We start from the raw sequence: 25641 nt of genomic DNA, 5'->3' as shown, positions 1-25641 counted from the left end.
ACTAACCATCACCCCGCTTTCCGCGAGGGTAGGTAGAAGAAATAGAATGCCACACCAATCCTCTTTGCAAAAAATTGTCGCCTATTCCACATTCATGCATGTCATACATACCTGCTGATTGATGTAAAAAATACAATTTGAAACATCAACCCCTTATAACGCTCCCTCCGTTACATATCCTAACGTTTTAGGGAGGTTTACAGCAATGCACAAGGATTATAAAAAGATTTCGTACGACGATGTTATTGTCATTAAAACTTATTCATATATTTATTTACAGCCGAAACTAATAGAAAATAAAAATTATTGGTAACACAATTTGAACGGTTAGTGATTCGTTAGCTCGTTAGTACCTACCGTTGACGTGCGAAGCAGCGTGTTCGCATCGTTTCATGTCTACAGTGCGATCATCGCATTGAATTTACCGAGGTGTTTGTGATAATGGACGAGCCGAGCGATGCGCGCGAGTATGGTATGTAACGCTCCGCGGTGTTTGAACTGTTTACCAAACAACTTTGTCGGACGGAAAATTAGTCGGTGTATCGACTGACATAATTTACATATTATTTCACTCACTAATCTCGCGTTTGACGTTATGTGTGCTTAACCTGCATTCGATTGCAAAATGTGACTTGAATTGTCGTCGTGTAGTGCAATCTCGATGTGAAATATTTGCAAGAAACTTTAAATAACATAAAAATCAGTCTACGGTTCAAAAAATGTACGAAAAAATATGTAAACGAATTTCTCACACCATCCTAGAGTAGAAGAGGAAATATTTTAATTATAATTATTGTTCATATTATTTTTTGATATCTCATCAAAGATGAAGAAGAATATGGAAGTCTGGGCATTTACGGGGCTGACGACCGTCATAGGCTGGTCGTCAGCCCCATAAATGCCCACACTTCCATATTCTTCCTCATATTTGAAAAGATGTCAAAAAATAATATGAAAAATAACTTCCGTAATTGGAGATAATCCAGATTTGTAAACAAGTATTTGGACACACTCAAAATGTTATAATTATTGTTTTGATAAAAGTATGATGATTTATTTCTTTTTTCCGCTTCCGTAGTGTAATGGTCAGCACGCTCGGCTACCTTTCTAGAGGTCCCGGGTTCGATTCTCAAGGGGGGGGATCAAATAAATATGAATAATTTTTTCTCTCTAATATTTATTCAATATTACCCTGGACTGGTACCTGAAGCTGAGGGCTGATCACCTTTCCTTCATGTGTTCAATGATCAAGATAACGCTGCGTTTATATGATGCAGTGCCCTTTGCACCATTAGGGTGCGGATAAATGTTTGAATTTGAATTGAATGATTTGTTTATACATATACGGTATATACTTACGAATTTCTCAAACCGTCCTAGTTGGGGAAATATTTTGATTATAATGAATTTAATTATTACTATTGTTTTCATAATGGTAGGGACTGACCGGAGCATTTCGTCGTAACGTAACGTCGTAACATCGCTCGCGAGCGCTCCGACTATGGATGGAGCGCTCGGCTCGCTGTACTGACTATACGAATGCTCGCATCGTAACGTGTTATGTTACGACGAAATGGCTCTGTTCAGTCCCCACCGTAACAGTAATATACTGTTAAATATTTTTGTTACTATATTCTGGCCTTTGTCAATTTCTAACCAATATAAGACAAATAAATAAATTTCTCTCTCTCTCAATACATCGAACATTTACAGCAATGACGCACGAAACATGTAGGATTGACCGCTCAACAAGATGAGGATGCGTTTGAAAGGATTTCGTCATGCTAAAAATCAATCTTTGAGCTGGTTTTGAGAATTCGCCCAGTAATCGGCTGCGCGAGTCATTGCTATGTCTGGGATCTCCAAACTGGTTAGGTGTGTGTTCGTGTTCTCTGAAACTAGATTGTACGCGCGTAACGTACGATATACATGCGCTGATTGTCTCTTTTATTACTGCTTGCCGAGCCCGACTGAGAACACATTCAGACTATTCTACAATCTTGTCGCTATGCGGTTATGTGGTCTATGTTTAACTACAACTCAATGTAACTCGAGGGTAAGAACACGAGGCATTTCGGTTCCTGACTAAATGCTAGTCTTTGCGCCGACAGTATTTAAGGCCCAATATACGATAAATCGAAACTTAATTTTCTTTAAAGCCACGTAAAATTTGATGTACCGTAGAACGGGGCTACTTGATCTTTGATGTGTTACTTGAGCCCAGTGCAAAAAATATTTAGATCGTGGTATCGATCGAAGTATCGTGACAATAAGTGTCACCTGTCAGGGAAATAATGAATCATGTCGATACGTTCATTATTGTAGACCAAATACAGTTTTTTTTGTACTGGGCTCAAGTAACACATCAAAGTTCGAATAGCCCCGTTCTACGGTAATTGAATTAAAATACCATTTATGTATTGAAAAGTTTTTCTTCGAAATATGTATATATTTTTTAATTAAAGGCAATTATGGAAATTTAAGGAATTTAATATTTATATATATATTTTTTTCAATATAATATATTCTAAAAAACAAGCAAAAATCAAATAATCCTTTTAAAAAAATCGGGCGCGAGATGACGACTGCCTCTCAGCGCAGCCGGACGCTTAATGAAGTTTATTATTGCGAGTAAGATCATATAAGGAGTATTAGATCAATGCAACGTGCTGCTAGGCCCTAGAAAAAAGCAGTATTCACTTTGATATCGCGGAATGATGAAAAAATGGAATGACTTTTTCTAAAATATAAGTTGTATAGATTTGTTTTTTTTTTTTTTAACGCAGCAACCATATCCAAACGAATATATTCGAGAGTAAAAATACATTTATTTATTTTTATAGAGCGATAATAAATTAATTTTTAATACAAGTTTTACTTGGTAAATACCACTATTTGTACCAAGTAAAATTTATATTAAAAATCTGTAGATATTACCAAAAATTGATTGCCGAATCAATTAATGAAATAATAAATGAATACTGAAATATTGTAAAACAGTCGTTTTACGAAAATTCAACATCGAACAAAAGTGTGTACGTGGCTGCTTTTGAAATGTCAACTCCCTTATTGTCGACCGAAGTTAAGATGAACTTATTTCTATTACCGATTTTCGCCGGTCGGACGCGACGTTCCAGACCAAAATACACAATAAACATGTCCCATTCCACGTGGCTTTGTGCCATTCACGCTACAGGCGGCGCGGGCGCGGGGCGGCGGGCGGCGCGCGGGATATCGATCCTCGGCTCGGGCGGGGGCGGAGGAAACTCCACTGAACTACATACTGCTGTGTGCCTACTCCTCGCTCCCCGACGTAGTATTAATAACCCTTCCTCGTTTTCTGAGTTCCCGGTATTTATATAGATCAGATTATTTCAGGTAGGTACTAAATTAGAAGAAAAACAAAATTATTCCATTTCACCACGTTTCTCTTTGCCCACGTATGGAATGCTCGGTGTCAATTCAGGGAAGGTGTTTTGGACCGTGAAATTATTTTTCCAATATTTGCATAATCCCTTAAGGCGTTTGTCCACTACACGGGATTTCACCGTCCGACAGTCCGGTTTTGAAAAATGGAAACGACTACGAATGTTTAGCGTGATCGAATTTACGGGCAACGTGTTCACGCACCTATCAAGAGCTCCGATCCGAAGAAAGATGGACAAAAGCACAAGCCAATCGACGTTTTAAAACGCTTACTGACGTGCCGGATTGTAAAATTACACGGAATTCCGGGTAGTGGACAAGCGTCCTTACGGTCACTTATAATATGATAGTGTCGAATTTTTTTAAAAATCACTATTTTTTATTTCAATTTGTAGATATTTAAATTTTATTTTAATCTTTATACTACTTTGTACGTTTTCGCAATCAATCGGTAATATATGAGCAGTTTACCTTACGATAAATAAAGCATACATTTTTACATCCGTCGGGCGACACAGTTGGTTAACCCCTTCATGCTGTTTATTTCCAATTTACACATAAGAAAAATCCACTTCCTACGCTCGAACTCATTCACCGAATAAGGCGTGTAACAAAAATATGTACGTACATGTTTAGCACTGAGTACGTGTATGTTTATTTACATGCATAAATATAACGTGGCGTACCGCTGTCAACATAATGATCATGCGAATGTGGTTGTAAAAAAAACATTATTAGCACTAATGCAGCGTGAGGTATTCAAGGTGTATTCGTATAATGTTGTATGATGTATTGAAGGTAAATTCATATAATGTTGCATGACGTATTGAAGTGAAATTCATTCAATCGGGATTATTAGCTCATATTTTTCACATTAATCCAGTTTAAACCTCGAGTCATATTTTGGCATAAATAAAGTTCTGAGAGGATAAAATCGATGAACTTAATTATTTATTCATTATTGGTTTTTATTCAAAATTCCCCATTTTTTGTTTTTATTATATTACACGCTTATGATAAAATTTCATGTAGGAGATTTTTGACTTAACACTCGATATACCTTTAATGTGTAGGTAAAAATATAGTTACTTATAGTTTTGTAATAATAACAATACTAATGAAATCCTATTTTTTTTCTCCCGCTTAGAAGCGATGTGAATGTGAAGTAAATCTTTTTAATTCTTTTTTTTTACATATGTGAATAAATCTATGGTTCAAAATGCTGAAAATTATACTTACAACATATTTTTATTAGGATATGATTACAACAGTATTGAAAAAGTAAATAATTCGACCGCTATCCATGGAAACGATTAAGGATATACGTATCGAATAATATAACAACTGTACGATAAAAAGTAAAGGGGTTGTTTTCGAAAGGGGATGATTAATTTTCCCACTAAAGTGCTTATCTTAAATTAGCTTTCTGAGAAATAGTTATATTGTTTTATTGTAATCCTCTATTAAAAATATTTTCAACTCATGTATTTCAATTATTTCTAGTTTATCGTGGAAGCCATTGATTAAAGTTTACTTGTTTATGTTCGTTTGTTCAATTCCTATATTTGGAAATTACTTTGGGGTAGTAAATATTTGTGTATAATATTGTTTCCTCTTTGCGGTAACGTTAACTGGGTTGTGATTTATTAGAGTTTTTGTGTGTAAACAAACGCGCTCGCAGCGCGGCACGATCCGCACTCCATACCGCGCTGTAGCCGAGCCTGACCCCCGCCTCCGGCCTTGACCCGCTCGCTCCGAGAGGGCGAATTTCTACCCACTCGGGGACCCTTCGATCAGCGCTATTCCGCTAACGTTCTGTTATTCTCAATCAATTATCGTACTCGCGAGGGCTGTATCCCTAGAATATGCCGTGAATAGCTGCCTTTATACGTACGCGCTTTACCGCATGATTGGCGCTGGCTGTGCTATCGCTCAGGATACACCGCATGATGTATACTTTCTTTAAATCCTTCTGTTATTTTATTTTGTGGGTTTAAAATATATATATATACGTACATTGTTATTGGTTTTTCTGTCATGTACATGTAAATTTAAATAAATGATGACTGCGGGCAAGGTGCGTACAACTTGCGCTTTACCGCTCTGGCCACTTTTGACGCAGAACTTTGCTGTGTCCCATGAACCATGAAGCGTGTACGTCTAAAGGCAACTATGATCGAAGCCACAAATATTTAAATTACTATACTCAAGGCAAGTGAGTTACCCCTCTACAAATATTAACAATTAACGTCCAGAATCCATGGATTAGATTTTTTTAGATATTTTATATAGAAAATAGCATTTCGATAATAATTATTCTTAAAAATATGTAAATAAATATTTGCGTTCTTATTATTTTAACCTCCCAGCTCGATCGCCAAAATACACTGGACTCATCGTCGGTATATCGACGACCGCGCTTTTGACAAAGTATACCAGAGCCGATATATCGATTCTCAGCGTTCTAACGGTTAATCTAGGAAATCTAACATAATGTATAATATAACAGATGCCTTATGGCCTTGGGAGGTGACAACTGGCAGATATTCCCATTTTGTATACTATCAAAATCATAACTGCTAACTCGGCAGTCCAAACTCAAAAAACAGTAAGGGACATTTTTTTATAGTATGTTTTTTTTTGCATTTTTGTACTAAATAGATGCTACTTAGTCCAAAAATGAAAAAAAAAAACGTACTTCAAAAAAAATGTCCCTTACTGTGTTTTAAGTTTGGACAGCCGAACTAAGCTTGATACGGAGTTGTAATGATAATAGCAATGCCGTTAAATGAAATTCATTCAGGGTGGCCGTTCCAGGAAGGTAGGTGGTGGTACATTGTGCTCGGGTAAATTGTTTGCACCATAATCAGCTTGTGACCATCGTGACTCTACAGTACATATTGCGTCAGCCTGGCGCTGTTTGCTGTTTGCCCAAGTAATGCGCCTAGCAACTATAGAGGGTACTGCGAAGTAACATATTTCTTTCGTGAATATGTGTCGCAAACCTCTAATTAATACTATATGGAGCTGAAAACCGGATAGCTGTATGTCACACGTATGATGAGCTCGACCAGTTTACCGGCAAAACATCGTAAACACCAGTTATGTAAAGTTCGTTTTCTTTTTTTTTTATCTAGTGAAAATAAATAATATCATGATCTGGAAAAAATGAGCAATACAAGGACACTCTAAGAATCGTTCTTATGGATACAATTTTTTTCTGGGTTTAATTTTAGCAGGCTCGCTAAAACTAAGCGATATTTACGTAACTGACTTTTACGATGTTTTGCCGGGAAAGGGTCGATCTTAAAACAGAAAATCTACCAAATATAGTTATAAATTAAAATTTATGTACTTACATTTTAAAAAGTAATAATAATACCAACAATTTTATTTTGCTTTATAACAATGTATCTATATGACGATCTGGTTTTTCATTATATCGTAATTTTTTAATTTTATTTTTAACTATACAGGGGGTCCTCTTTATACTAGTCTTAAGGTAATTTGTACCGAAAGAAAAGACAGTCCACTCAATACGCAATCACTTAATAAATACGGAAATGTCTTTCATTGGGACGCGTCTAGAAAATTAAACACATCAATTTATATTCAATATTTGAAGCAGTTTGTCATTTTCTATTCTTATAAATAACTTTTAGTGATTTTTAATTAAGTTATTTTGTCTGTTATAAATTGTTTCTGTCCAAAAATTATTGTAAAATCGGAACATTATAGCATAATAAACATTTTGCAGAATTTTACCGCTGACATTCGGATAACGAACGCTGTAAAACAATATTTTACCGAAAAAGTGGGTACTTGCACCATCTGTTTCTCAGCCGAATGTATGCGCCATAATCTGGTACCCAACGACCAGAGATAAGCGTTATTGTGACACTGTGGGATTCCGTTTATATTTAGAAAATGGTCCAATTCCTATTCTACCTCACTTTACAGCCAACCATACACCATTCGTCTAGTTCGTGCGTACGAATCGTCTCTCGTAACCCATAAACTGTTGTCGGACGTTTAATTGGCACTTGGATACTTGAAGGTCCAATGGGTTCAGTGCCTCGAGTGATATGTTGTGTAATGGGTCGTTCCGCTGCCCCTCTTCATAAACCTATTGACATCTTAGACTGAGTATATAACCACCTCAATATGACTATATTGCTCCCATACAGCTACTGTTTTTGCCTAGAATTTTCACTCGTGAATTACAAGAAATTATAGTAACAAAAGTAAACCCACTCACGAGTAGGCATAGGCTAGAAAACTTATTTATTTATTGGAAAACCTACAGAATATTTAACAAAAATAACATAATATAATATATTTTTTTTAAATACATTCCAATTAGAGGTTTTCACTTAGTAAACTAAAAATAAAAATAAACTGTCATGTACATAAAATTATAACTATGGAATAAAGTTACATTGAATGTTTTTATCAAATAATAGAAATTTTCTTTATCAACTAGTCACTTATGAAGTTGAAGCCTAATTAGGTTCATAATAAGCGGTGTTACATAAGCCGTAACCAGATTTTAGAGTCACTTGGACGTTAGATAAAATTGGAACGTGGAAAATTCTGACAGAATCTGAGGAAAATTACGCCAGTCTTATTGGTGTCAATCATGATTTTACGGAGAAATTATCCCGATCAGTAATCGAGCATGTATGTTGTATAATTCCAATACGAAAATTACATTCATCATATTGGAATTATGTACGTGCTTATTAGGAAATCCATATCTTGGGAAAACTCTCACTTTCGTACCCCACTCGATTGTCGGGTATCTTACACGGGTTAATGACTTACCTGTTTAACGGCCTATCTTTTTAACGACCGCTCGGATTTATTACTAACTCTCCAGCGCTGATATACACTGAATCCCCGGCTCTGTAGTTTAGTGGTTAGTGAATATCGCTGCCATGTTTAAGTCCCAGGTTCTATTGTAGGGGTATCATAGTAAATTAAAATTTTATTAAAATTATACGCTTGAATATACCACTTTAATGAGTTTTATTTTTATCAATCAGTTTTAATTTGTACCAGAAGATGTAAACTTCTGTCGTGTTCGAAACTAGTCGTAAATAAAAATAAAACTCATTAATGTGGTTTATTCAAGTGTTTAATTTTAATAAAATAATCATGTTATTCCACAAAGTTAATGCCGAATCAATAAATAATATAAATTTAAATGTTTCTCTCTACTTCAGCGTACATATTTTTACGTCACCTTAGTGATATTAAATGAATAGAACTGATCACATTCCCTTCTTGTAAGTATCGATCAAGAAAACACTGCTATGATACAATCCAGTGGTAATGTACCTTTGGGGACGGATAAATTTGATTACGAAGAGGGTATTGAACACAATATGTCACAACATTTGCACACGCAGGATAAAATATAGCAACAGTCTAAAACAATAAATTGTGTTATATGAACCTACCGCTGTCGTATAGTCTCATTAAAATGTTACTCTATTGTTGTGACAGGCATTGTTGTGACGCCATTTTCAGTCGCTTTGTAATCAAAATTACATAAAATTTACCCACTCGTTTGCACTTTACACTTCATGGAATGGTACCGTATAGTAGGGATATGTTACAACGCGTTAATTCACATAACTCTCATACCCGTGCGTATTGCATTTCTATTGCACAAGGAATATCCGCTCGAAATTGATCCTTCTCCAAATTTAACTTGGATATGAGCAATTCGATTTTAAGTAGAGTCGTTTGGAGTTCCATACTTGTATATCATGTTTCCATAATGGCCACGAGAGTGAATTTTTATTAATACACCCATTGCATATCTGTAACCTATTTGGTATTAAATAGCTCAATACTACTAGATCATGTACAGTCGAACTCGGTTATTACGAGCACGGTTATAGCGAGATCTCGGATATAACGAGGAAACATTCGTGGTTTCGAATTTTCTCCATACATTTATTCACGGTAATAACGAGCAACTTCTCGGCTAGAGCAAGCAAAAAAATATCTCTTATTTGTAAATTTTGTAAATATGTCCTCTACCTTAGTCTGGAAGTAGTCGTGAAGACATTTTGTATTAAAACTGCAGAATGGCAGCTCGAAGCTTCTAGTATATTTTCAGCCTCAGTTTCACTAACGTTGAATCATCCTTTAGTAATTTGATGGATTAGGTAATTATCCTGTAATTATTTTGGTGCCATTCACATTGTTTATTCCGGTGTTATGTGCACCTATCACATACATCTTCCACTGCCGATTATTTTCTCTTCCATTACCTAAAAACTAAAGCTATAAATTTCTTTATGGGATTGGGTTTTTACGACAACCGTCATAAATAATTTAATTCCTATTTAATAGTAGAACTCGAATTCAATACAGGGTTGTCCAAAAGATGTTACCACTCATATAGTACACTTATATTATTATTTGGATCACCTTCAATGATTAGAAAAAAATAGCAAGGGTTTCATAAGTATCCTCCAAGCCATTTTTAATTTAAGTTTTACTTAGTTAATATTACTATTTCTTAAAACCTATTGTGGCACGTGTTTAGACACATTCCGCATCATTTTGAAACACCGTGTGTGGAGCTAATCCTACATTTTAGAGTTGGGTCCTTGGGATGTTGAAGGTTGAAGGAGGGGTAGGAGCTGTTTCTTATTTTTATTTAATTATCATTTTTTTATTTCTCGTCAGCGGGAACATAGACAATAGGGGACAATTTAAATTTAAATTAAATATTTATATATTTTATTTACACAAAGTTGCTGCCGAATCAATTAATGAAATCCTCCAAGCCGTTTAATTAACCGTCAACTTCGTGAGAAATTTGTGCGAACTTTGCGTCTATGACCACTGACTGTAAAGAAAACAGTGATAAAAGTCAATTCCGTGGAAGCGGTAACATCTTTTTGGACAACCCTGTATGATATATTTTTAGTTTTATATCTAAAAATATTCTACACCCTATTTTACAGACAAAAAAAATTGAAGACGCTGACGTCACTGCATGTTTCACCATGGATGTTTGTAACTAGGTTATGATATGTATATAATTTAATCGTTTTATTTTCTAACATTGCTCGTTGATTAAAGTGATCCGCACTTTCCTACTCTCGAAATCGATTCAAAAGTTGTAGCACGTATTTCGCACATAATGTTATATTTATTTTTAATTTGCTTAAGATTAGAAAACATGATTAGATTATCTGTGATTAGAAAATAGCAATTTATTATATTTTACGAGCTCAAAAGTGATTTAAGTGAACGAGGCACTTTTTAACAGTATTGCCGTCAAGCGATCATTTTGATGGCCAACGATATGTACCTCCTCGCTTCTATGTAGATCTGCGTTTTATATTAAAATTTCGGTGGCTATTTTGACAAATCTATATAAATAAATAATATTAAATTAATTTGCTCAAACTCTCAAACCCCCCAAATTATTCACCGTTTTCTTTGAAATCTGACCCGGCCGCTTTCAAATATTTGACGTACCCGATTGTGTCAAGTTTTCCTCGGTCTTCCTCTGCTTCTTTTTCCAACTACTTTCGCCTCATAAATTTGTTTTACCGTTCTTTCCTCACTTAAATACCACATGTCCAAAACAGTGATTTTTTGCTTTGAGTTACGAGCAAAATTCGAGATACGAGTGTTTCACTAGAGAAGGAGATTGTATCTCTGGGGAAATCCATGGGTCTAGAGGTGGAAGAGAGAGACGTGAACGAGCTCATCGAGGAGCACACCCAGGAACTGACGACTGAGGAGATACAAGAGTTACAGTCACAGCAGCATACTGAGGTTATGCAAGAAATTGGTTTTGAGGAGTCAGAGGAGGAGGTTATTTCTACAAGTGAGATAAAGATCTTAGGAATGTGGGAGAGAGTTTCACAGTTCGTGGAAAAAAAACACCCAGAAAAAGTTGCAACAGATCGTGCATCTGACCTTTTTAATGACACTTGCCTAACTCATTTCCGGAACATTCTGAGAGGGAGGAAGAAACAAACCTCCTTGGACATGTTTTTTTCTAAACGGCCTACAGGTGAAAGCGAGAAAAATGTAGCGAAAAAGGCAAAGACCAGTGAGGATATCTAATTTATTTCTTTACGTTCTCTTTTTTGTTTTTGTGCAATAAATATTTGATATTTATAAATACGTTTTTATTATTCAAAACCACGTAACAAAAATAACTGGGGGTGACATTTTGGAGGTTGGAACGGATTAATGGTAGTTCAATTGTTTTGTATGGGGAAATTTGCTTTGAGATATGAGTAATTCAAGATACGAGCAAGGTTGCGGAACGAATTAAACTCGTATGTCGAGGTACCACTGTACATAAAACAAACGAGTTATTTCATTTCAAAAGTTTGTTTGTGCTCTCCTGTAAAATTTGGTCTGTGACAGATATACCCCTTTGCCTTTACACTACCGACATATGGTATTTACCTAGTAAAACTTAAATTAAAAAATGGTTAATATTGACGATTTTTACTTTGAGTTTTTTTTCCTTTTTACAGTCGATGCGATAACGATAGTAATGTTTGTATGTGACGACGCCGGCTCGCGGCTCGCCAACAGTACGGCGCTGGTTGTACGGCTGGAAATGGGGCCAATTTGTCTGCAGTACAGAAATAGTAAAATAATCAATAAGACATCGCATCGAACACTTGATTCTTTACTCCTATGACGTACTGAGTCAACACAACCAATTTATTCCGCTCCGAAATTATTCGCCAAATTAGTGCTTGCGAATAAACATTACACGCTACACACCAAACCCCGCTAGTGTAGAGCAGTGGCTCTGAACCTTTTTGAAGTCAGGAAACACATCATAAGGAAAATTCGCGGTATACCAAAACTAAAGATTCAAAGATATATTTTATTTAAAGTAAATCAACATTTTTTGACTACAGACAAGTTAAAAATTACGTTTATAAAAAAAATATATAAAAACTCCAATGAAACTATTTTCGGCAAAAATTATTTAATGTGACACCTGAGCTTGTCGGCTTTTACAAATTTCAGCGATATTTGGTCTAATATTTGATATATCTACTCTCATTTCTTCATCCAAATTGCTAAGCCTTTAGCGTCTCTTCGTTTTAATATAAGTTAATGTCGAGAAACATAGCTCACACAAATATAAGGTTGAAAACTGTAATAAAAATTTCAGTGCCCTTTTTGGAGAGAGCTAGGTATTCGTCTTGAACAAAAATCCTTAATTCATCTCAAATTTGCAACTCAAATCGCACAGTAAATGAGCCAACATTAAATTTTGGTTCTCATAATTTCGCGGAGCACTTGCAACAAGTTCCCGGAGCACAGATTAAGAACCACTGGTGTAGAGCGTAAAGCGCCCGCTGTTTGTTGTTGCGAATTCCCCTTAGATTAAGAAATACGAAATAACGTATAGTTTTGGCGTATATTATATCATACCCATTGATTTTTAGTAACGTTATGTTAATAACTCGATTGTATATAGTATATTATGTAGAATAAAGTTACAATATTTTTAGTGCATCCAAATTTGTGTTCACAAATACTAGATTTTACCCCACTTGAGGTTTTTTTAAGAGAAATATTTGTGTTTTTATTTTTTACAAAAATACTACTATTTCACATCTATTTCTGTGAATCTAAGCGGCTCATTATTAGAAATAGGTATCAAACTGTGGTAAGCATAGGGGAGGTAAATGTGAAAAATACATCACTAACTAACCATCACGCCGCTTCCCCGCAGGGGTAGGCAGAGAGAATAGAACGCCATACCACTCTGTCTTTGCAAACATTCTTCGCCTCTTCCACGTTCATGCATCTCCTCATACATACCCACCAATTATTACGACTCCTAACCTGACCACTTTCAAGTATTTGGTATACCTGATCATGCCATGTTTTTCACTAACACCCAGACCAATTGAAAATAAACGGCGCCTGTTATTGTTGATATGCGCATGACTTGCGACACAAGCGTTTCCTGCGAATTGTATAAGAATGGTGGGTTACCGCTATATTTATGTACATGCGTTTCTTTGCACTGCATCGTGGCGATATTTGACGCGTCAGATCGAGGCGTTCAACGTTCGCTTCCTGGTACCGCTGTGGAAATACCCCTTCCCAGACTCGACTATGATCCGCGATGATCAGCGACCTGACCGACGCTGAATGACTCTTGACTGGCAACACGTCGCCGTACTGCACACACCACCCTCTCGCCTCGGCTGCTAAATGTGTTTGCAATTTGTTTCTTTTCATTTTGTATTAGTCTCCATAGGAAATCGATATAATTATTGAGTCACGCATTTTTATTTAGGTACTTCTACCATTTATATTTATCAGCATTTTTAAAAGTACCTACGCTTAAGGCTAACGTCTCGATCGTTCAAATTAGAACGCGATTGGCCGCGCTGGGAGCTAGGCGTCTTATCGCGCTCATAAATATATATATATACTTATTGAAATTTGACTTTTTTAGAATGTACATATTGAAAAATATTTGTATTTTTTTTTACTCCTTACCTTCCAATAACTCTTTTCTTTTCAAACCCAAAATGGTATATTTATTTAGAAAAAAAAACTTATTTTTTCAATACAAAAACGGTGTTTTAAGAAAAATATTAAATTACGCCAAAATTTATCTGGGTTTAAAGAAAATTATGTTGCGATTTATCGTATATTGGACCTTAATTGCCGGATAAAAATTGAAGTATTTACTTTGTACTTGTTTGTGTACTTGCCGATTGTGTGTGTGTGTGTGTTTTTTTTTATTAAAAATATTTTATATTGTTATGCGACAAAAAATGTGATTGCATTTATACTGAGCCGTCTTCGTTATACGTATGTAACTCTTAATTATCAGGAGCAACATCAATATAGCAAAAATCTTTACAGATGGGATTATTTTTTATTGACGTAACCGTATACTACGGTTCGTCTTTTCGCCGGAAAATTTGCTTATAAGATCAACATACGAAAATTGCCCTAAAATACTGAACTTTACGTTGCGATCGCAACACTCCAAAATACAGAAAGTACCTGCCTTAAATTTGAGGTAAATAAAATCGACCAATTTTCGCCGTACCAACTGCGTACAATGTAATGACATCTTTGATATCGTAATTACGAACAGCGCGTGACCTCGTTCTGATTTATTACCCTTTAAGACTGGGTCGGTCCTCTCTCCTCCTCGCCCCCCCCCCCCCCTCTCACCTGTAGACAAACAGCCCAATCCGCCGCGTGGTATCGAGTTGGAGTAGGCAAGGCGAGTCCCGCCAGACAACAGTGCGCGCCAGACACACTACCGCATAATGAATTCATAACGCGGTTATGTAGAGGGTTCTTTGCACGCGAGGAAAGTACCTACCTACCCGGCTTTTAATTTTCGAACTTTTAACCTTTATAGGGATTTTTTTTAATGCTGTGCACACTTTTTTTTTTAAATATGGTTTACATTCGAAATCTGAATACGGATGTATGCCTTTGGACGTATGCCTACGTTGGGAATTTTTGTATCAAAATGGCAACCCAAATAAAATTCGATGTTTTTGTAGCATTCGTTTTTCATCTAAAAAATATTGTCATCTCTGAAATTAAAAATATCTGCGTTTGTAATTTTAATACTTCGTAATAACAGAAATCGCCTCATGTTGAGTAAATTTCTTTTAAAAAAATATGTAGGTACGAAAATAGGATAATAAAAAAATATATATTTAATATAGTATCTTACAATTATTTTTTTATATTCTAATTTTACTGCGAAGACCCACATATAGCTTGTCAGAGGATTTGAACAAAAATACTGGATTAACCTTTTTATAATTTTTTCAAATTCAACAACAAAAAACCATACATGCACACAAGAAGAAAACATTAATCATATATTAACTCCGGCGCAGTTAGCACATTAGATTTTGCATGCAGTACTATTTAGTGCTTCCGAAAGTGATCCACTGTAAACATAGTACCAGTGACGGTTTGTCTTGCACTATTCTTTAAAATCCTATTTACTTTTCAGCTTGAACTGGTTCTTTCCAAATTCGTGGTGTTGATTCCGTCACAATATGATATAAAAGATGTCTTAATGCGTTAACTACCCAAAGCCAACTAGTATTTGACTTTTCACTGCCTACTATAAACGACCAAACACCGATTAGTCAATTTTTCCAACATTTATTAAATTGAAGTAATCAATCAACAAATAAATGAAATAATCAATCAACAAATAAATGAAGTAATTAATCAACAACAAAGTCCAGAACTATAAAAGATGTAATTTTATGTTGGTAAATAAAGTTTAAGGCTAAAAAATTCTATTCTGTTAAAAAAATTAGATCAATTAAAAAAAATATTGGTAAACAAAATGTCAACTCTTATCACTAATTCATTTTTGGTTAGAATAGGCGACAAATGGTTACATAGTTACTTTGAAAGTCAAATGTAAAGTCTACACATTGTGAAATGTACATTGTACACATACTTCTCGAACACTTATGAATTGTAGAAACGTTTATGGAACACTTCCTGCACTCCTAATAGCTAATAGGTGCGTCAGAAGGAACACAGGAAGTATTTCCTACACACCAAACGATGCTCTATAAACCGATCAATGCTTGTTGCCTTCCTAAATAATTATCCCTAGAGTCCAGAGCTCAAATCCTGGCTGGGTATTAAAATTATTTTAAGTGGATTATTTTTTTTTTTTAGTGTTTTGAATTACGAATGATCCTTCTATTGCCTTTTTTCATCTGGATAATTTACATATTTAAGGCGAATACATAATTAGCATTCCAATGGTCATATTTTTCTCTAAAATTAATTTTTTTAATTGGCACGGATCACAATGCCTTTTTCGCAGTTGAATGTATACCCAACTATTTTATAACTTAATACATGGTTATGTTGAAGTTTGTTAAATAAATGTAATTTGATGGGGGCGATATTAGATCGCATGGGAAAAATTATGGCAGAAAAGAAATGATAATATTTTTATAATATAGTGACACCCATCCGCTATACAGCAAAGCAAGACAAGAAATTAGACGTTTAAGATGTGTTTTTTGTATATGAAGTTGATGGTAACCGAAATGCATAAAAATGTTCACACGGCCGCAACATAAGGTTCTAAAGAGCACAAATATGTGCACACCGTTAACAATGTGTTCATAAAACTGTTTTTATTTATATTTTTTTAACATATATTATGTGTACTCTTTACTAGCAAAGGATAAGTTATAAAAAATAAAATAAATAAATATAACAATATAAATAAAAAAAAGGTTTTTAACTGTAGTTGGTCTATGAAATTTTATTCACTGTATTTAAAAAATATATATTAAATGGTCTGTAAGTCTATGAAATTTAATACACTGCATTTAAATAATAAAAAATAAAAAAAAGATCTAATTTCATAAATATCATTCATGAGTAGAGAATTTCTGTGTGAAATTACTTCATTCCAATACTCCTTAAATGAATTCTCAATTTACAATCTCAATAAATATTTTTCATTCTTTTATAATTAATATTGAAATGCTCCTTTTGCAAATTTGTACCGTAAACTATTACCATTTTTCTGCTATTTGTGAATATTTTATTTACAAATTGATATGTGAAGGACAATATGCAATATCATCGTCCTACAAAGTAACACTTGTAATGTTTCGCCGATAAATTAAATAATGCAATTGCACAAATAAGAAATGATAAATATTATCATTTCAAATATCATTTTTTTGCTGTTGACGATATGACTTTTGTGAAAAGAATGTTTTCATTATTAGTTGTGTTCATTTGCAAAAATGAAGTTTGTGTTTTTAGTTTTTTGTTGAATCGGCATCATTTAACATGGTCTTCTATAAAATATAAATAAAATATTTCATCTGTTAACTTTGCTACGTATAAAATATCCCATAAAAAGGGTAAAATTACATTTTTCCTTCGGACATTTTCTTAACAAATACCCAAAAGCCGTAGCAATCAATTTTAGATCATACAGAAATGACGTATTTTATTGGTAATATAATAACTCTCAACTAATTTTTTTGTCTCTGCTAATCTCCTTAATATTCTGTGAAGCCTATCCATACAGTTTAACACGTTCAATGCCTTAAAAAAAATGGGATTTGTTTTTTAAAATGCCAAATTTTTTTCTTCTTGTTTCCAGTAATAATAAGTGTCTTTATTACCAATTAAATTAATTTTATGTAATTTTTTTGATGGTATATTTGCCCATATAAATGGTAGTGCCCATATAAATGTAGTGGTCACCATGCGCTAGACGCATGATACACGGATCCGTGTAGTAGGCCTGCAAAGTGTTAAAGAATGATGCTTTCCGTCAACGCGTTATAGTGTAAAGTTGGCCAATTTAAATAAGTATCGTTCCCCAAACATCGTTTATAAGAAAGTTCCTTTTGTTTCCAGATGTACTCTCCGGTTCCCGTCCACCAACATTCGGTTGGTGTTCCAGTCACTGGTGGACAGCGGGGGCGGGGGGGACGGGGGGGAGCCGCGCGCCCTCCCCCCCCTGCGCATCAACATCCCCCAGGACGAAGCAGACTCCGGACAGAGCCCCAATCCTTCACCAAACGGTGACTATTCTTCTAATCTAGTCTATTATTCACATAACCATATAAAGAACTATTGACCATTTTGGCACAATCAGATCAATCAGAACCTAAAATCTGGCGGTTTCAAAAGTCTGCGTTATCGGAGGGCATGTATGACTAGCTGTATGGATGTGAAGGAGACGAGGAGTGTATGTCAAGACAGAAGAGTGTGGCGTTCCATCCTCTCTGCCTACCCCTGCGGGAAACTGCGTGACGGTAGTAGTAGTACTAAACTATGTCCGCCTCCATGGTGTAATGGTCAGCACACTAAGCTACCGTTCTGAGGGTCCCGGGTTCGATTCCCAGGGAGGGGTCACATAAATATAAGTGATTCAATATTACCCTGGACTGGACCTGAAGCGGAGGGCTGATGATCACCATTTCTTTATGTGTTAACGATCAAGATAACACTGCCTCTATATGATGCAGTGTCCTATGCACCATTACGTGCGAATAAGGATTAGAAGAAGAAGTAGAAGAAATTGTATTTAATTTCAACCCTTTCAAGTAGCTGGCGATGCATTGCGTGTGCCACAGTATTACCGGAATTCGAACTTCTCTGAACAGATTACAGTGGAAATCGTTAAATACGGAATTATATCGTAGTGACTAGTGTTATTTTTAATTTCAGTTTTACTTAGTTAATACCACTATTTCTTAAAATCTATTGTGACACATGTTTCGATGAATTCCGCATCATTCCGAGCGCGTTCAAATCACAACGCGCTCGGCAAAACCTTTTTTTATCAAGATAAAAACAATGTTTTAAGAAAAAACTTCCATTACATAAAATGTTGTCGGGATTTAGAGAAAATCAAGTTGCAATTTATCGAATACTGGGCCTTAATAATACCGGTCTGGTACCTGAAGCACAGGAACTTGCCTTTACGAGATCGATGGTCCCGTTAAGCACACTTTGATTCAATTGAACAATTCAACAATTGATTTCAATAAAATGAATGTTGAAGTTTATATTTTGTATATTACAAGCATTGATAACTTTATGGTATGGTAATAAAACACTCTCCTTATCATCCATTGTTCACTTTTTTTTTATACAAATGTCAAATCGAAACAATTTTATTTTAATGACCTAATGATGGAATGATTTTCCGAAACCGGTAGTCAAGAATAAGTGTTTATAAAAGTGGTATTACACAATGTGAACAGTGGATGATAAGGAGAGTGGGTTAACCGTTTCAATGCTGAAAGTTGTTAATATGGCCGTACCCAGCGGGCTGCGATTTTTTCAACAATAATGTGAAAGCTTTTTAAAAAGATGACTGTAAAATTTATAATATCGGTAAATTGTAATATTTTAGTATTTCTTGTTCTTCTAATAGAAATGTCTAATTTAAAAAAATATTGCAATTAGATTTTATATTGCTTATTTTGTATGGCCGGCCTGGCGAGTACGGAATTGGAGAACGCGTTAACGCGCGTGGCACCGGTTCGGTTAAATTAATTTTTGTAAATTGAGCCATGTGTTTTTGATGTCTGAATGAGCGGTTTGTTGGGTGTTGCAGGCACCATCAGCGCGGCCAACAGCTGCCCCACGAGCCCCCGCGGCGGGGGGCACCGGCGCGGGCTGCACCCCGACCTCGGGCTCGCCGCCTCCTACGCCATCTCCCGAGACCTCTCCAGATCCTCCTCCAACGGAACGGCGGTATGTTCCAGTCAACCTAATTACAAATATATATTCACCCACTCTTATTATGCTGACTGAGCTTTTTTTTTTATTATTAATCTATTGAATTTTAAGTATGGACGTTAATGAACGTTGGTGCGAATTTTCCTCAAAGGAGTATCAACGTGAATAAATGTCCAAGTCCGTCTCTCAGTTGGTATGATGTAACTTGTAAAGCAATGACATCTATGGATATTTGTATGTAATTTTGTCATAAAATAAAACTTAGAGATGGTGTTTTTTTTTTTAATTATTTTTATGTATTTTCTATCTTCGTAGTCGGATTTTGTGAAAAAAATACGTATTTTTTCATGTAAAAAGAACCCACTCCTCTGAGAAAGTCGGATATCAATTATTGTACTCTTGGAAAGGTTGAAATTTAAAAAAAAAGGTAAATGAATAATATCTAGATATATTTTTATTGTTAGGTTGAGGTGGAAAACAGGGAATAGAATATAATTTATCATGATAGTCTTCCTAATACCATATTCATTATGTTGGAATATATGAGTATCTTAAAAATTCACACTATATATATATGACACCATAGTTATGTTAAATGTAGCTTTTATTGAGATGTTAACAGTCAACTTTTGAGACATATAAATATACAGAGGTATATAAATATTATATGGAGATGAAGTGCGCAGTGACTGGTACGACTACTTTTAAGGAAATACGGTCCTTGTACAGAAAGTATTGGATTTATTGTCAGTTTGTATTGTAACCAAATTGTATTTTTTTTTTTTTAATTTTCATTAAATATGAATTTCACCCAATGGCGAGAATAACTGAGCTTGTGCACTACACGGAATTTTACTGTCCAACAGTCTGGTTTTGAAAAATAAAAGCGACTACGACAATTTAGCGTGATCGAATTTACGCGCAACGTTATTCACGCAACGATTAAGAGCACCGATCCGAAGAAAGATGGACAAAAGCACAAGCCAATCCAAGCCAATCATCATTTTATCACGCTAACTAAAGCGACGGACGGTAAAATATCGTGTAGTGCACAAACGCCCTAAGGTTGAGAAGAATGATAAAATGAAACCTGAACAGTATTACATGACCAGTATTAAGTAGCAAGATAGTTGTAATTACTATTTTCCTTCCGGTTCTAATTGAATTTTATGTTCAGATACATAAAATGTACAGTTAACAGATCTCGAGTATGAAGAGTAAATTATTTGTATCGTGTCCTTCCTTCAGTCGTCGCAGAGTTCGAGAGACGACTCGGGCGTGAGCAGCGGGGGTACGCGCGACGAGGCCAAGCCGCCGTACAGCTACGCTCAGCTCATCGTGCAGGCCATCGCCTCCGCCATAGACAAGCAGCTCACGCTGAGCGGGATCTACTCCTACATCACCAAGAACTACCCCTACTACAGGACGGCAGATAAGGGCTGGCAGAACTCTATCCGCCACAACCTGAGTCTAAACAGGTCGGATATTTATTTCAATAGCGTATTAGCCATATTTAAACAATAGCGTATTAAGTATTATATTTAATTGATGTATATTTCATTGATTATTGAATTCCACACTTGTTCCATACAATATCTCATAAGGATAACCACTGCATGATACATACCTGTTTTCTTAATTTTTCATTGTAAAAAGTTTTTCATTATTTTTTTATTAATTTCTTCTTTAATGTTTAGAGTAAGATACAATAGATTTTTTTTTCATTTAAAATAAAAAAGTCATGCAGTGAAGGTTAACAGTTTTAGTGAAACAATATTTTAAATACAGTAGAACTCACTGCAAAACTGGCATTATGGGTTTGTTTCCCGCCGAGTAAAAAATAAATTCAAGAAAGATTTATTTTCAATTGTTCTGGACGTTTGTGATGTATTTTTCATATTTACCTTCCCTATGCTTACTCTACTACCTGCAGACAGGCCTCTTAATGTAGAAGCTTTGCGCATATACCTTTTTTTTTTTTTTTAATTAAAAAGTAATCAATTGGGACTGGACAATTCCGGACCAATTTGGATAATCAAATATTTGGATAGCTGGATTTTTTCCTGAAAAAGGGTCTATTTTAAACATTTTTAAACAAAAAGACCCTAGTTCATTTAGTATGCAAATCGTAATACGCAGCAAGCACCAGCTTCACACCAGAGTCATAAGTGCTACATCCGTTCCAACGCGTCGTCAAGTGCCGACTGAATGTGGCCATACGATAAGCGAGAGGCCGGAAATCAGATCAAACGAAAGCGGAGTAATCTAGTCTTCCTCTCTCCTTATGGTAATACCACATTTATTAGAGTGAAAAAAATAACAAGTCACTTGCAACCAGAAAATGAACGTATATATAAGTACGTAAATCTCGCGGTACCGACTGATTGTGCTTTTTATCAAAACAATATTTCCAAACATTTAAAATGTCTTTTACAAATTTGAAAATAGATATTAAATGAATAAGGTAATGCGAAATCTGGACCATATAGTTTTTAATTATTTATTATAAAAACTGCATGTCACCATGGCGCTAACCAAATTTTTAATCTTGTAAACAGAGTGTGGTAGCTATAATAAACATGTAGTAATTACAAATTATAGGAAAGTGACATGTTGATTGCAGGTACTTCATAAAGGTCCCACGGAGTCAGGAGGAGCCGGGTAAAGGCAGCTTCTGGCGCATAGACCCGCAGAGTGAAGCTAAACTCATCGAGCAAGCCTTCCGGCGCCGGCGGCAGCGGGGCGTGCCCTGCTTCCGGGCCCCCTTCGGCCTCAGTTCCAGGTACCCGACCCTACATTTATAGCCGCCCGTTTAGGTGGAAAGCAATTCCCGTTTGCAACGAATTTTATGCTGATGTGCATTTCTGCGAGCAACTGTTGCCACCTGTATTTTTTTATTGAATAACCCTGGTCGGGTCAGTATATATTTATTATGGGGTTATTTATATTTATATATTTGGCTCAGGCAAATCAATACCACCAAGTTGGAGTACGATTTGTCTGAGCAGCCCTCGGGCTCATCAATGCAACGCAAACCTCTTCCTGAGTCATGCTCGGGATAAACTGCCAACTGGTTTAATAAATTAATATTAAAGTGGGGACTGATGTTACGATGCGAGCATTCGTATAATCAGTACAGCGAGCCGAGCTGCTCGCCACTCTTTCCGAGTACTCCATCCGAAGTCGAATGGCGCCACGAATGTTAACAGTCCCCACCGTTAGACTGTCAGGTGATAACTGATGCGAATTACGTTTTCCAGGAGTGCTCCGGCCAGCCCGTCCCACGTGGGCATCTCGGGGCTGGTGACCCCCGAGGAGCTGTCTCGGGAACCCTCTCCAGAGCCGTACCCGCCGGACAGTGACAACGGCGGTGGTGGGGGCGTGGGGGGCGGCGGCGGGGGACACGTCCGCCACGGGGCGCATCCGCAAAGCGCACCCGGCTCACCAGGTAAATACCTCAGTTGCTTCGCTCAATAATCTTCCATAATCTTAACAGTTTTACTGTTGAGCCTTTTAAAAAAATGTTACTATTAAGTATACACGAAATTAAATACATTTTGATTAAATATATAGGGATTTTCGTAATTCTAACTCCCTTCTTACACCTCCACAAATTAGTGATGATCGTGTTATTCCTTTACCTCCTTTATTACTGCAAACGGTACAGTGTCGAAGCTTCGTCCCTGGTAACTTTTCCAAACCAAAGCTTTGCTTTGATGTTGATGGTGTCTCCGAGACGCTTTTTTTATCCATCCACTCTTTCCCAATAGACTTGATGATTTCTGAAGAAAGCTGTAGTCTAGTCTTTCTTTTTTTTTACGTTGTAGGCAGGTTTGTGTTTTGGTCCGGGAATTTGATATTTGGACAGTACGCATTTTTCGCGCTGTAACAAAGGGTCGATATATCGACAGTCCACAGTAAAACGGTTAAAGAACCCCTTTATACATGTAAAATGTATAAAAAGATTATTTAAAAAAGTGATTCTTCCTGGGTGACAATACGCTGTGGTAATTATTTGTATCTAATTGTAAGTCTAAGTATTTATTTAGTCCGCCTCCGTGGTGTAATGTTTAGCGTGTTTTGCTACCGTGCTGGAAGTCCCGGGTTCGATTCCCAGGAGGGGGGGGTGAAAATAAATATTACTGATTCTACTCTCAAATATTAATTTAATATTACTCTGGACTGGTCCCCGAAGCACGGGAGTGATCACCTTGCTTTTATGTAAGTAATGATTAAGATAACACCGGGTAAATACAATAGAACCCTATGCATCATTGGGTGCGGATAAGGGTTAGAAGAATTGTAAGTGCCTTGAATTTTCTTTTTAATTTTTTTTATTGCCTAATATTTTTTTAACGATTAGGTCATGGAGGAATTTCGTTCATGAGCTCCAGCGGTCTTCTGAGTCAGCAGCAGTCTCTTGTGGAGGGTCAGCATCACCTCATGCTACCCGGCCAACACATCACAGTGGTCACCAACGGGGCGGGCGGCGAGAGGGAAGGTGAGATTTGTCACCAATCCTTTTCATGTTGCGACATCAATATCAGGGCTCTTTTTTTTCATGTAACGCGGTGGAACGGCGTTCCGACACCGTTTTTTCAGGAATATATATTTTTTTAATTTTCAAAATCAATTAGACAAAACAATGTTTGTGCTTACGTTATTACAATCTATATGATATTTCGTCAAAATTATTGAAAATTTGGTATTGTAATGAAGGACAAAAGTCCTTCCGCCTCCATAGTGTAATGGTTAACGCGCTAGGCTACCATGCTGGAGGTCCCGGGTTCGATTCCCAAGAGGGTCAAAATAAATATTAGTGATTTTTCAGTCTAATATTTATTTAATATGACCCTGTACTGGTACCTGAAGCGGAAGGCTGATCACCTTTCCTTCATGTATTTAACGATCAAGTTAACACTGCTTCTATACGATGCAGTGCCCTATGCACCATTGGGGTACGGAGAAGGGTTAGAAGAATTGTAGTGAATATTTAAATGATATTTGAATATTTCTTTTCATGTGAGTTCAGAGACCTTTTCTGGGAGTTTCTAAGTGAGTTCTGGGACCTTTTTTTGCTAAAAAAAAAAGCCCTGCCAATATCACTATTCATTTCTGCACATAGGTTGATATTGAAACGTAATTTCAAAATGATTTATTTTCACTTTAGAAATAGGTCTAATTGAGAGGTTTGCGTTTCAGAAAAATATGTTGTCGGATCGGGCGGAAGCAGTCTGGTCTCCATCAAGGAGGAGCACTCCATGTCTCCGCCCGCTAATGTCATCATACAAGCATCACACTCTCCCTACGGGTATGGGTAAGTTTCACCTGTTTTATTTTTCGTGGGTATTCTGGCAAAAAACGTTAACTCTGAAATCCCTGTTTAAATAATCCCAGTTATTTCAAATACCTGCTATTAAACTTAATGTTGGATTTACTTGTAAAACCACATAAATATGACATTTTGAACTACTCGGTGAATTTTGCCAGTTGTTAGAACGTTGGAAACTTTATAGTACTGCATCATTAGTCAAAATTGCATATTTTCGAGTTAACGTTTTTTGCCAGTACACCCATGATATATTCTGCAAATATGTATTTACTATCTCTTATTGTCTTTATTTTTCGGTATAATCTCTGTAAAATCAAACCACTGTATTTAATTTTATTTTTTTATCTGTAAATAATATTTAGAAATGTTCGCAATTCATAGTTTTTCTGCGCTCTCGTGGTATCCTTTTCAGAAATTTAAGGAGAAAAAAATACCATCTTTTGTCTTTTTTAAATCAATTTATAGTACTTCCTTGAAGACTAACTCGGTTTGAACCAGTGAAGAATAGATAATCATGTACTATAATTACACCTATCTGCTACACAGCAAAACAAATATGACTAATGAAATTAGAAGTCTAAGACGTGTTTTTTGTTTATTATGTTGAAAATACTGAT

The 25641-nt window shown here is 35.9% G+C and overlaps 1 protein-coding gene across 1 annotated transcript in view; it reads left to right on the top strand.

Annotated features, from left to right (window-relative positions):
- FoxK (forkhead box K) overlaps positions 1 to 25641 on the top strand; it is a 57945-nt gene that overhangs the window by 26667 nt on the left and 5637 nt on the right. The window contains exons 2-8 of the mRNA XM_088269492.1: positions 17857 to 18023; positions 19568 to 19707; positions 20941 to 21170; positions 22316 to 22474; positions 22953 to 23140; positions 24056 to 24193; positions 24895 to 25009. Of these exons, the coding sequence (XP_088125618.1) occupies positions 17857 to 18023; positions 19568 to 19707; positions 20941 to 21170; positions 22316 to 22474; positions 22953 to 23140; positions 24056 to 24193; positions 24895 to 25009 (1137 nt within the window). The remainder of the gene's footprint in view (positions 1 to 17856; positions 18024 to 19567; positions 19708 to 20940; positions 21171 to 22315; positions 22475 to 22952; positions 23141 to 24055; positions 24194 to 24894; positions 25010 to 25641) is intronic.

The sequence above is a fragment of the Brachycentrus maculatus genome, unplaced genomic scaffold (assembly GCF_059751285.1).
Source record: "Brachycentrus maculatus isolate JH-2025_06_01 unplaced genomic scaffold, ASM5975128v1 h1tg000353l, whole genome shotgun sequence".
NCBI lineage: Eukaryota > Metazoa > Arthropoda > Insecta > Trichoptera > Brachycentridae > Brachycentrus > Brachycentrus maculatus.
This window is presented reverse-complemented; position numbering and strand designations above follow the sequence as displayed.